The sequence below is a fragment of the Anopheles bellator genome, chromosome X (assembly GCF_943735745.2).
Source record: "Anopheles bellator chromosome X, idAnoBellAS_SP24_06.2, whole genome shotgun sequence".
NCBI classification, from domain to species: Eukaryota; Metazoa; Arthropoda; class Insecta; order Diptera; family Culicidae; genus Anopheles; species Anopheles bellator.
The window spans coordinates 968,411-980,125 of NC_071287.1; the positions used below are offsets into that span (position 1 = coordinate 968,411).

General features: G+C 39.7%; 2 protein-coding genes across 2 annotated transcripts in view; one reads left to right on the top strand and one right to left on the bottom strand.

The window, feature by feature from the left end:
- The first annotated feature begins 150 nt into the window (after window positions 1–150).
- On the top strand, window positions 151–2,343 carry LOC131213892 (vacuolar protein sorting-associated protein 4-like). Its single transcript, XM_058208106.1, has 5 exons — window positions 151–289; window positions 531–678; window positions 800–1,173; window positions 1,253–1,963; window positions 2,029–2,343. Exons 2-5 carry the CDS (start codon window positions 543–545, stop codon window positions 2,128–2,130), a joined length of 1,323 nt encoding a protein of 440 aa, XP_058064089.1. The 5' UTR covers window positions 151–289; window positions 531–542; the 3' UTR covers window positions 2,131–2,343.
- Window positions 2,344–2,805: 462 nt separating this feature from the next.
- LOC131213893 (vesicle-associated membrane protein-associated protein B-like) overlaps window positions 2,806–11,715 on the bottom strand; it is a 9,141-nt gene continuing 231 nt past the window's right edge. The window contains exons 2-6 of the mRNA XM_058208107.1: window positions 11,437–11,682; window positions 10,382–10,534; window positions 10,051–10,281; window positions 9,812–9,984; window positions 2,806–9,020 (exon numbers count right to left, since the gene is read on the bottom strand). Of these exons, the coding sequence (XP_058064090.1) occupies window positions 8,778–9,020; window positions 9,812–9,984; window positions 10,051–10,281; window positions 10,382–10,534; window positions 11,437–11,494 (858 nt within the window). The 5' untranslated portion in view covers window positions 11,495–11,682 and the 3' untranslated portion in view covers window positions 2,806–8,777. The remainder of the gene's footprint in view (window positions 9,021–9,811; window positions 9,985–10,050; window positions 10,282–10,381; window positions 10,535–11,436; window positions 11,683–11,715) is intronic.

The window sequence follows — 11,715 nt, forward strand, 5'->3', positions numbered from 1 at the left end:
ACAATTAAATGAGTAAATCGTCTACAATCTGTTTGTTTGCATTGTAGCCAGTTTGTTTTTCTGCGTCGCCTATCGTTGAACCACAGGGCATAGACTACGAGTACACTGTCATTACTGTCAACGTTATTCTTACGCCATCAGTCCATCTCTTGGTTTCGAGGGGAGGGATTTTTGTATCGATATTTGAGAATTCCGACGCCTTTGTCAATTCGGTTTTTATAAAACATTGTTTACTGCCACTTCAATAAACTAAGGTTCCTTTCGCTGTGCGGATTAGGAACCCTTACAGGTATGTACAATGCCGGCCTACGACTAACAAACCCTTTCCATATAGCCCGCGTCTGTCGTGTTTAGTTCGTGTGTTTATTATTTCACTTGTGCCTGTGGCTCTCGTGTCTAGTGCGCTACCATTAATCAGATTTAAAAGTTACGCATTAGTCATACTTGAGTATAATGCTTGCAGAACGAGCCATATTCGGTTGCGTTTGTTGAATAAACCTCATTTCATACATCCTTTTATTGTGGTTTAGCTCCCACGTGAAATGGCGTCCGGCTCGACCTTGCAGAAAGCTATAGATATTGTGACCAAAGCTACGGAAGAGGATAGAAATAAAAATTATGATGAAGCCCTCCGGTTGTACGAGCACGGCGTTGAATACTTTCTCCATGCAATCAAATGTAAGTGACACAGGAACTTTGTCGTATATTTATCGAATTACTTTGAAGTTGAATTGTTTTGTCTTTCCAAAGGCCCTGTACTCGGTGTTGTTTTCATTTCCTGTTGCTTTCTAATTTTCAGATGAAGCGCAGGGTGACAAAGCGAAGGACTCGATACGAGCCAAATGCTTCCAGTACCTTGATCGGGCGGAAAAGTTAAAGGCGTATTTGAAAAAGGGCAAGAAGAAACCGGTAAAGGATGGCGACGGGCCGACCGCAAAGGAAGACAAGAAGAACGATAGCTCCGACTCGGATTCAGATGATCCGGAGAAAAAGAATCTTCAGAGTAAGCTTGAAGGTTCCATCGTAATCGAGAAGCCGAATGTGAAGTGGTCTGACGTAGCTGGTCTTGAGGGAGCTAAAACAGCCCTCAAAGAGGCGGTTATTTTGCCCATTAAATTTCCACACATGTTTACGGGAAAACGCATGCCCTGGAAGGGAATACTGTTGTTTGGGGTGAGCCAACAGAGAAATCTATCTCGAACGAATCATTTTACCGTTTATAATTGTTTCACTTACCGTCATTTTTGCCTAGCCTCCCGGAACTGGAAAATCGTACTTAGCAAAAGCGGTCGCAACTGAAGCAAACAACTCGACTTTCTTCTCCGTCTCGAGCTCCGACTTGGTCTCGAAGTGGCTCGGTGAATCGGAAAAGCTTGTGAAAAACCTTTTTGAGCTCGCCCGTAGCCACAAACCGAGCATCATCTTTATCGACGAAGTAGACTCACTCTGCTCCGCTAGGTCGGACAACGAGAGCGAAAGCGCACGACGCATTAAGACAGAATTTTTGGTACAGATGCAAGGCGTTGGCAGCGATAATGAGGGCATCCTGGTGCTAGGAGCAACCAACACACCGTGGATTCTCGATTCCGCCATACGTCGCAGATTCGAAAAACGCATTTACATCCCATTGCCGGACGAGAATGCTCGCCTCGTGATGTTTAAGATACATCTTGGCAGCACGGCCCACACACTGACGGAAGAAAACTTACGTACACTAGCAGCCAAAACAGAGGGATTCTCCGGTTCAGACATTTCAATTGTTGTGCGGGAGGCACTCTTTCAACCGGTCCGGAAGGTACAGACAGCAACGCATTTTAAGCAGGTTACAGGCCCATCGCCAGTGGACAAGAAAACAATCTGCAACGATTTATTAGTACCATGCAGCCCTGGCGATCCAGGTGCGATCGAGATGACGTGGATTGATGTACCAGGTGACAAGCTGTACGAGCCACCTGTAACGATGGTAAGTCAGCCAGATTACATGAACTCCAACAAAACAAACTCTAACACGGCAACATTTCTTCGTAGACCGATATGCTGAAATCTCTGGCCAGCACGAAACCGACTGTTAACGAGGACGACATGAAAAAGCTTGATAAATTCACCGAAGATTTTGGTCAAGAAGGCTAATATAGCGAGTTCATTCAATGGATTGCAATCCAATGATGCCCAATTTCTTCCTTTCCATACACATTCGACCCATCACTCCAACAGAAAAACAACTAATATCTACTATTACCGACTACACAAGAGAGGCATAACAGGAATTTATGCCAAGCATTGGAAAGTAATACACTGTATATAGGAGTGAAATACATACTCTGTTATTTTCTGTCAGCAACATTCTGTCCCTGTTTTGGTGCTACTTTTTTGTTGTTGAGAATTACTGACATATTGAATACAATACACAATAATACACATACATATATAAGTGTACGAAACCTACACGAACTTAAGAAGGAACAATAAGAAAAAAATAATTGAATAATTGAAAAAACTTGGTCTTCGAATCCAGAAGAACACCCAACTCGTGGTTGCAATCTCTTCCATTGAAATTGATTATTCATCGGTACACCGTAACCACGAACGGACGAACCGCGTTTGGATTGTTTTGCTAGTAGTGCATCACCGTACTTTTCAGGATACAACTCGGAAAATATAATTTTTGAGAATAAGACAGCATGTTCAGCAAAACTAATGACTTTAGCAAACAGCTGCAGGGTCCAAGTGATATCGACACACGATTTGATGCCTTTTAAATAACCAACTTTTACCAAACTACTGGAGATATGACATTACAAACCATCATTTGCACAGCCATCATGAAATAAGAATGCTACTGGAAAAAGAGATCGGCGCTACTGAAATTGCAAGTAGTACATAGATTTAATCTATGATCTACATAGATCAACTTCATTTCAATTCATTGGCTAGTTTTCAAATAGCAAGTGACATACTTTATTTTGCTTTTTCACATAAGTATGCTTTTACAGAATACAGAAACAGCAATGATAAAGATTAGGAAGGCCTTTGAGACTCATTCATAATTTCCATTACATTTGCTAACAGAGTGTGCTGCGTAAACCCTTGGTTAATGTAGTTATACTGCCCTACCTTTAGTTTTTGGGTTTATCATGTTTGTTTCTATGTTTTCTGTTTTATTGTTTTTTTTGCATTATAAACAAACCGTGATCTACCCTTGCAAACATTTATGCCATTAGTTTCATAATGTACGGGAATGCATGCTTAATTGAGTTTGTGTAATGATGCATTTTGTATGTGTGTATGTACGAGTATGTAAAGGTCTGCATCGTTCGTTTTAATATAAGTTTTTGTTCTGAATTTTTTAGTATTTTGTTTTGTTTTGTTAAGCAATGATTCTCCACAGTTTGCCTTTTATATTTTGTTTGTTTGCTGTTTGCTCTAAAGCCGCCATTACAATAGTGTATTTTATTTATCTACAACATTGTTATGTTTGATTTTTTTTCAATCCTAATTTCATTTTGCTTTAATTTTAATTTTTTATCTCTCTCCGCATACTCTACTTTTCATGCTAATCTCATACCTCCGTTTCTCATAACATGATGCTAGTTCGTTCAAATCGCCAATGAGTAGATGTATTTGGTGTATTTGTTTGGTTATGATCCTTCAACTCGACACGAGTGTTCATCCAACACCGCTTTGATTTATAATTTCCTTTTATATTGCTACTTAACTGCGATACATTCGCCCAACAATATTTAATTCATCTCCGTAAATGTTTTGTTTTCGCTTGTGGTCGTCACTTCCTCAGCTGCTACAGAAGACGGATATATAAATCGATTACTGCTAGTCGTGCTTCGGATATATGCGAATAGATAATAACAAATGTTCTCTTCGTCCGCACAAAGGCTGAACAAACTCACTACAAAAACGAATAGTTTTTCTATGGGTTTTTTATTGTTAGTAACAAGTAATAGGGGTAGGTAGCATGACGAAGAGGTAAAAGCAATAGAAGCATAGGTTATCGTCTTTCTACAGGCATTCTACAGGGTAAAGATGATAAATAATCATTTTTTCGTTCTGTTAAGTTTTGTAAAAAACGTACAAGTTTTGATAACAATATAAACTGCTGCTTTTGTTACTGCGGTTATCTATTCCGAATTTCCTTTTGTATTTATATTTGGTAGAGAAAATTGTAAAATACGATGTACACATCGAATGTGATGAAACGTAAAAATGCAACTAAGAATAACAGAATAAAATAAGTAGTTTTTCTTGGTTTTTCGATTTCTCGTTATAGAATACGTCAACACCTACAGTTCTATTAGCTTTTTACCCATATTGTTGACTCGCGCAGTTTGCATTTCTCTTATAATTCTTGGTGACATATATCTGTGGGTGTGTCTGGGTGTTCTGTGTATGAATTTTTGTGTTAGGCTTTCATATTCTATAAGCTTGCGTTGTTTTAAGCTGGGTATCTTGTTTTCTACCAATTCTCAATTGGATGTGTATTTTCCCTACCTCTGCACACAAAGCCCTAGGTTCCCGTTTGTGTATTTACTTTGTTTACTTTCCTCTTTTTTTACTTTAAAGATTGATAGTATAATCCGTTTCACGTGAGTGTGTGTCTTGCTTTACTTACTTATCCGGCAGCTATAGCTGTTTAGTGATTCTGGCCTGCAACAGAAATGTTCACCATTGCTCACGGAACAGCGCCTTCATCCGTCAATTCGTTCAAACCGGTCGTTCTTGCATCGCTATCGGCACAGTCACACAATTCTAAACAGAGCTTACCCACGATCCCGCTGTCCTTCTGGGTGACCTACCAGCCCACCAGAGCCTGGCGATAAATATACGCGGCACGCTATATACGCTAATAAGGTCGTCGTACAGTGTGTATAGTTCGCTCCTCATTGTGACTCTCCACATGCGAGGCCAAAAATTAATCTGAACATTTACCTCTGGACACGACTACGAGGGTTTCGTCAGATTTGTACAGAGTTCATGTTTCACAAGCATATGTGAGTACTGGGGTTATAAAGGTTCTGTATAACCCCAGATGTGAGCGAAATAGTTTCGTCAGAATGTAGAATGACCTGTTGACTGCTAAAAGCGCAAAATAGCGCAAAACTCCTTATTTGTGTCATTGTCAGTGCTAACCTTTGATGGTAGATAGGTGAAGCTCGGTATGTCTTTGAATTTACGGTTGCGTATTAAAACGTCACTCCCACTAATGAGTTCTGACGTTGTTAGTAGGGCTGTTGATGGTGGCCCGATGAATGTGCTCGCTCTTGATTTGCAAACCGATACTGTCCACAGCTTGCTAAATCCCTTTATGAGCCTGAACTTCGCCCTATAATTTGTATGTCTTCAGCAAAGTTCAGAATCTGGCTGAACTTGAAGTAGATGGTCCATCAATCCTCCACTCCAGAGTCCCGGATGGCCCGCTCCAGCGCGATGTTGGAAAACAAACAGACTAGAACGTCCCTTGGGCGTCCCTCTTTGTGGTAGCAAAGTGATAGGAAGCTTGCCATTCCCCTTCACCTAGCTTGTGTAATTCTCCAAAGTTTGATGAGTTGGGCCGGTATTCCGCCATGGTTTACAATTTTGCTCTAGCTGTGTTGTTCTATTCGGCCTTGAAATCAACGAAAAGGTGACAAGATGAAAATCTGATCAGTGTTAAACCTCTCTTCGGTTACCGCCTTCCTGAATACTCTCTGATAGTTACCAACTATCTCATCATCGTATAGAACTGGTCGTTCCTGCAGAACTTGGGGGAAGATCTTTCAGGCGGTATTCAGCTATAGTCATAGTTTCTATACACACCCTTCTTGTGTATAGGATAGATGACGGCAAGATTCAAGGTCACAAGGCATCGATTCGCTATCCCTCACTAAAACTGATTGCTGAATCTTATGCTCCACTCTCTCTCTCTCTATCTCTACCATTCTTTGTTCAACAGTTCGGCCACTATCCTGTAAGTGCCTGGTCCTTTGTTATCCCGGTTTGCTATGAACTTCCGAGTCTCTGCGATACACGGTGGCAGAAAAAACTTTCTGTCCGCCAGTGGAGCTTCTGGTTGCTCAGTAATTTGATCATTGACTACTGTGAAATTTGGTTTCATCAAAATGTTGGGCCCACCATGAGGTTACAGTGGACGACGAATAGAAATTTAGCTACTGAACTTTTGAACTTTTGTACACATCTTCATCTTCATCTGCTCGTCATATGAGTACATCATCAATGGCTCTTTTGAGACGTTTAATGCTAGTTTGGGGTTCTCACAACAAAATTTGGGCGATAAAATGAGATTTAGATGTAATCTAGTAGACGGGCGCCCATCTAGTAGACGGGTGCCCCAAGCACGGCGAAAACAAGTTTAGTTGAAGTTGGAAGCTTGTATTTTTCAGTTTTTCACACCAATTTCCTTCGTTTTGTTCGGCATTTAAGCAACTAGAGTACATTTTTTAAATTGATGAGCAATAATAACATGATTTATTACGTGTTTTCATATTCAAAATGCAGAATGAAAGCTGAGAAACGCATGGTGAAGAATTCACAAGACATTATGCTGTTTCTCAGCTTGAAATATGGTAGAACCCTCTAAATATCCCAAGCCAACCAATTAATAACGTAATTTAGTTATTAATTTGAGTATTAGAGTATTTTCGACAAAAGCGACCAAACAATCGGCAGCAATAATCAAGCTGTATGAAAATGAAGGTCATACGCATTATATTAAGGTTTGTGGACGCAAAAAATCAACGTCAAAACGAGTTGATAAACGTATACTCAATATCTCCTCCACAAACCATTTACAATCCGCCTGAAATATTGGCCAAAAACTAAAATCAGAAGGTTTGCAACTCCCTTCCGTGCATATCATTTGATGTAGCCTATAACATGCAGACAAATCTGGCCTTGTTTCCGCACCTAACCATGGCCAATACAAAAAAAGAACGGTATTTTACTATCTGCATGCTTCAATACCTCGCTTATTGTGAGAAAAGCTGTTTTGTTGAGATGAATCTTTGATATGATTCACCTCCCATTATAAGGGGTTCGAAATTTTCTGCGGTAAGGGACCTGCATCATTATTAGGAAACAAACTACAACGGCATTATGTTCCAGGGATGCATAATTTACATGAATCCTACACGTTGGTGACCTTTCCTGGTCATGGTGACTCGAAAGCTGGTCAAAACTCGACGAAAGAAAAATCATTCATTCAATCATTCACAAGCCAGAAGTAGTAATGCAGTACCTCGTTGATGATAATATCAAGGTTTTAAGGTTATTAACATCTTTGTCCAGACCAGCCAACCACTGAAAACATGTGGTTATTCATGAACTTTGGAGTGTACGTAAAGATCCCACTCAATATAACAGAATTTGCTAAATGAATCAATCCAATTCGGACCAATCCTCCTCATGTATTATTATGAGAACTGTAGAAAAGGCCACATCACAAAACGAGGATGTTTGGCTACACTATCTAGGCGGAATTGTATGCATTGCGGATACTAAACTTGTTTTCGCTGAAGAGAAACTTAGCTTGTTCTAAATATGTTTGGCTAAAAATTTTCTCTTCAATCATCCCTAAATACACCAAAACTATCATGTTCACATCTTATTGAATGTTTTTGATTGATTTTTGATTGACTAAAGCAAATTTTTCATCCTCGTTTTGCCTAAAATATTTTGTGTTCGGAAACTAAACTTCTTTTCGCTATCCACTGTAGCTCTTGCTGGTTACTGATCAGATTTTGAACCTTGTCAGAACAGCAAGTGACCGTAGGATGAAATTGTCCTTTGACCTGCTACCGTTTCAAAGAATTGTCTTGTAGGTCCATAACGCACTCTGTTTTCAACAAGTTCACGTAGTCTTCGGCCTTTCTTCTTCCAACAATTGTTACTTTTTCATGTGAACTTTTTCCTTTGCTTCCCTGAGCTTTTTGTATTCACTTACGCTATGCCGCGTCCTGTGCTCATCGCGCCTCCAGTTCCATCACACCTTTGCATTCAACCTTGTCGGACCCACGTAGTCTTTCCACGAATTGCACCCAAGATTTGTTAGACACAGTTCCTAATACATGTTTTAGGATGCGCCATCCTCTCGTTCGCATTTTTCCCTTCGTGTAGTGGCCTGTGTGTCTCGCTTTATATAGCATCGTTGGCAACGAACCTGTCGTGAAAAGTTGTCAAAATATGTATGCTTTGTTGACTCAATCCAGCTGATTTGTTTGTTAGTTTGTGGTTTCGTAACAATGGTACTATCCAGGGACATTTTATATTTTTAAGTTTTCACAAAACCTGTGTTTTCATTATTTTATAATCCCACACAAACACGGCCGCCTATTCCCTTTTCCTTGTCGCTCAATTACGGTGTTTCGTTTTCATTCATCTACTGCATGTTTTGAATCACGCGTAGCTCAGTATTAGTTTTTTTTTTAATTTTGAACCTCCCGTCTTAACAAATTGCGTCCCTGCCTGTTATCCATTGCGGACAAATGTCTTTTCCCTCACCAGTTTCTACAGAGCGTATTATCTCTATACAATTGTTGTAATTATTATTATGTTAAATGATTTTAATGGTTGTCCTTCATCGCTAACGAGAGCTTTTTTCTTATTTTTCCTTGTTTTCCTGTTTCACTTTCTGTACGATCTGTTGATGCTCGCGACTGCCCCATCCTATCTCTACCATCGTACGGCAATATGGTGGTAAAGATAGAATGGCTTTCATGATAGGGCGCACCGTTCAACGCCCAAGGTGCACCACTCTAGTTAATTAAACTTTATTTGTTACCCTCACTATACATAACTTTGCCCAGCAGCACGCCCACGATGCACATGAAAACGGCAAGTATAGCACACGGCAAGACCATGGCTTCCGCCTGCTGTTGGTTATCGGTCAACGGAGGTGGTGCGTACGTATTTTGAAAATGAACGGGCGCAACTGCCGCAGTTCTAGCAGCAGCAACTAGACCTGGCTCCTTGGCCCTGCCGTCAACCTGCAAACGAAGTTGTAGTATTTGTTCCTGAAACCAAAAGGAAAGAAATGAGATTTAAGAAATGCGATGTAAGGAATTCCAGAGATATTTCGAGGATGGTGAAGGTTTCAGTTCAACCTTCCAAAATACAACTCATACTGGGGAGCTACATTAAGCGTAACGTAATGTTTTTGACATTACAGATTAATGCCAAACTGCTGCGCCTCTGTCAAAACGTTTACTGGTCGGCCGAGGCGTAAACCCGAGCGTAATTATTTTTTTCATACGCTTTGCTTACAAACAGAGGATAATTTAAGATCTTATTTGCTGGTGTAGCAACAAAATTGGAAAAAACAGAAAAAAATATTCAGAAATCAATCAATTTCTCTTCTATTTCTATTTTCTCGGACCAAAAACACGAACGTAAACACGTTTGACATTTCGTTTTTAAATTTTTGCTGCCACACGAAGCGTAAACGTTTTGACATTACAAATTAATTTTACGCTAGTTTCCACGCCTCATGTAGCCCCCTAGATACAATGTGCACGATAATTCAGAAAGAATTGTTTCAGTTCAGTGGTACTCTGAGTGCAAACCAATACAAATGCAATGGAATTTGTGTTTCGATTTTCCATATTGTTTCAAAAAGGTTTCAAAATTATATTATTTTATTTCTAAAAAGTTATATTTCATGTTGTATAGTAAATCTTTTCGTAAACAAAGTTCAAAAACTGCTTTACTATGTAAAAAAATCATTTTGAGCAAAATCAACGTCTTTTAAAAGGGTTTTTTCGAAGGTTACCAACATTTTCAGTCTTAATGAAAGATTTATACCCACCTTCAACTGCAGATTCTCCTGGCGTAAAGCACATTCATCTTCTTTTAGTTTCTTAAACGCTTTTAGAAGTGAGTCATCTACATCCACCAGTTCTTCTTCGTTTTGACTACAGAAATTGCCAAGTTTCATCTGACTTGGGAATGTCCCAGTTGTTTCATTACGCTCCACTACAGCTGCAGTAGAAAAATAAGTACTCGTTAAAGAGATGAACTGTGTAACCAATGAAAGAAAACACTAACTATTAGATGCTGATGCGCTATTAATTGAAACAGATGCATTCGGTGTCGGTTGGTTCGGTTCTAGAGGACAATCGAACACACATCTCAACTTCGAATCCATTAATTTTTCCGGATACTTCTTCCATAGATCCTCCAAATTGATTTCTTCATCCTCTGGCTTTACCATCGACTGTACCATAAACTTATGCTTGTTTTTTTCATTCGAATCGAAAATGAATGGTTGCAGCACGACTGTGATGTAGACAAAAGAGAATCAACGTAAAATAAAAATCAGTTATTACAGACACTAGTATTCAGTAGGAAAGCAGCGATAGGAGTAACCAATACTTACTAGCAATTTCTTGGGATTCACGTGGTTCCAGTAAGCCCGAGTTTGGCCGCACACAGTACTTTTTCGGGGCGGTGGTTTTTATTTTGAAATAAATGTCGTGATCGGTTGGGTTCGTAAGGCGCATATACGAAGCCACCGCAGTTCTGAATGGTCCTAAAAATTGTAAAGAATCGTGTTGATGATGAGTAATTATAAAAATTTGATTTCTTTTACAACGTCCGCATCACAATTTGGTGTTTGGCGACACTAATGTTGATTGAAGATGTAGTATTTCGATGTTGTTGGATGTTGATTGTCCTTTAGAATTGAATTTCTAGCATAGGCAGGGGAGAAAGATGAAGGATCCGAAAAGACGCAAATGGCGATCCCAGAAAAGAAGCAAATTGATCGCAGCAATCATCAACTGTGAACTTGTATTTTTTCCTTGTCTAACATTATCTTTTTTTCACGTCCACTTACACTGTTCACGAAAGAGCAATGTAATGGAACTTAAACGCCCCGTCATTTATTTCCAATACCTTTATTTTTTTATGCCTTAAAAAGGATTCATAATTTCTTTAAGAACTAATATCATTAAACGCGTATATATGTAAATTTGTATGACATATTTGTTGCAAAAATTACGTATACATTTGATAAACACCTATATACATACAATCCTGTAATTACTAGTAAAAAAAACCGTCATTTGACGGATATTTATCCGCAACAATGACTATCGCTTCTTAGGAAAGGGTGTGTTAATGTACAACACGCAACCTGATAGATATCAAAGTCCACTACCTTCCCCTTCCGTTCGCCGGATCACTCCTGCATTATCATACTCGACCAAAAAGCCGCGACCACCAAACTTTCCCATCGTTCATTGTTTATGGGAAAAAAATGTTTCTATAAGGCAGGATATGATAGTCGTGAAACCAAGGGAATAGGAATCGGCCTACAATGATCCTGCGGGAGTTGTGTCCAGCGTTTTACGCAACGCCAGCGCCATTATGGAAGAGCACGCCACTCTGTAGCACATTGGTGGTTGTCTATAAAAACGGAAAATATCTTACCCTGGAACTTGAGCTCGTTTGCCGGTTCAATAATTAATAGTTGAGCAGGCTTCGCCATGTTTGAAGCAGTTGGAAAGGCCTCGCAGAACACAAGCACTGTGGCACAGACAATAATGTTCGATGTTCCGCTTTCTTCTGAAACCTTCCTTTCCGCCGTACGATCTGATTTAAAGTTAGCAAGCCTTCGTTGCGCTTATAATGGCCAGCGACAGGGACGGCCCCGTTTTGCAGGGCACTACGAAAACACTGAACAGAAAATATTATTTTTACACAAGAAAG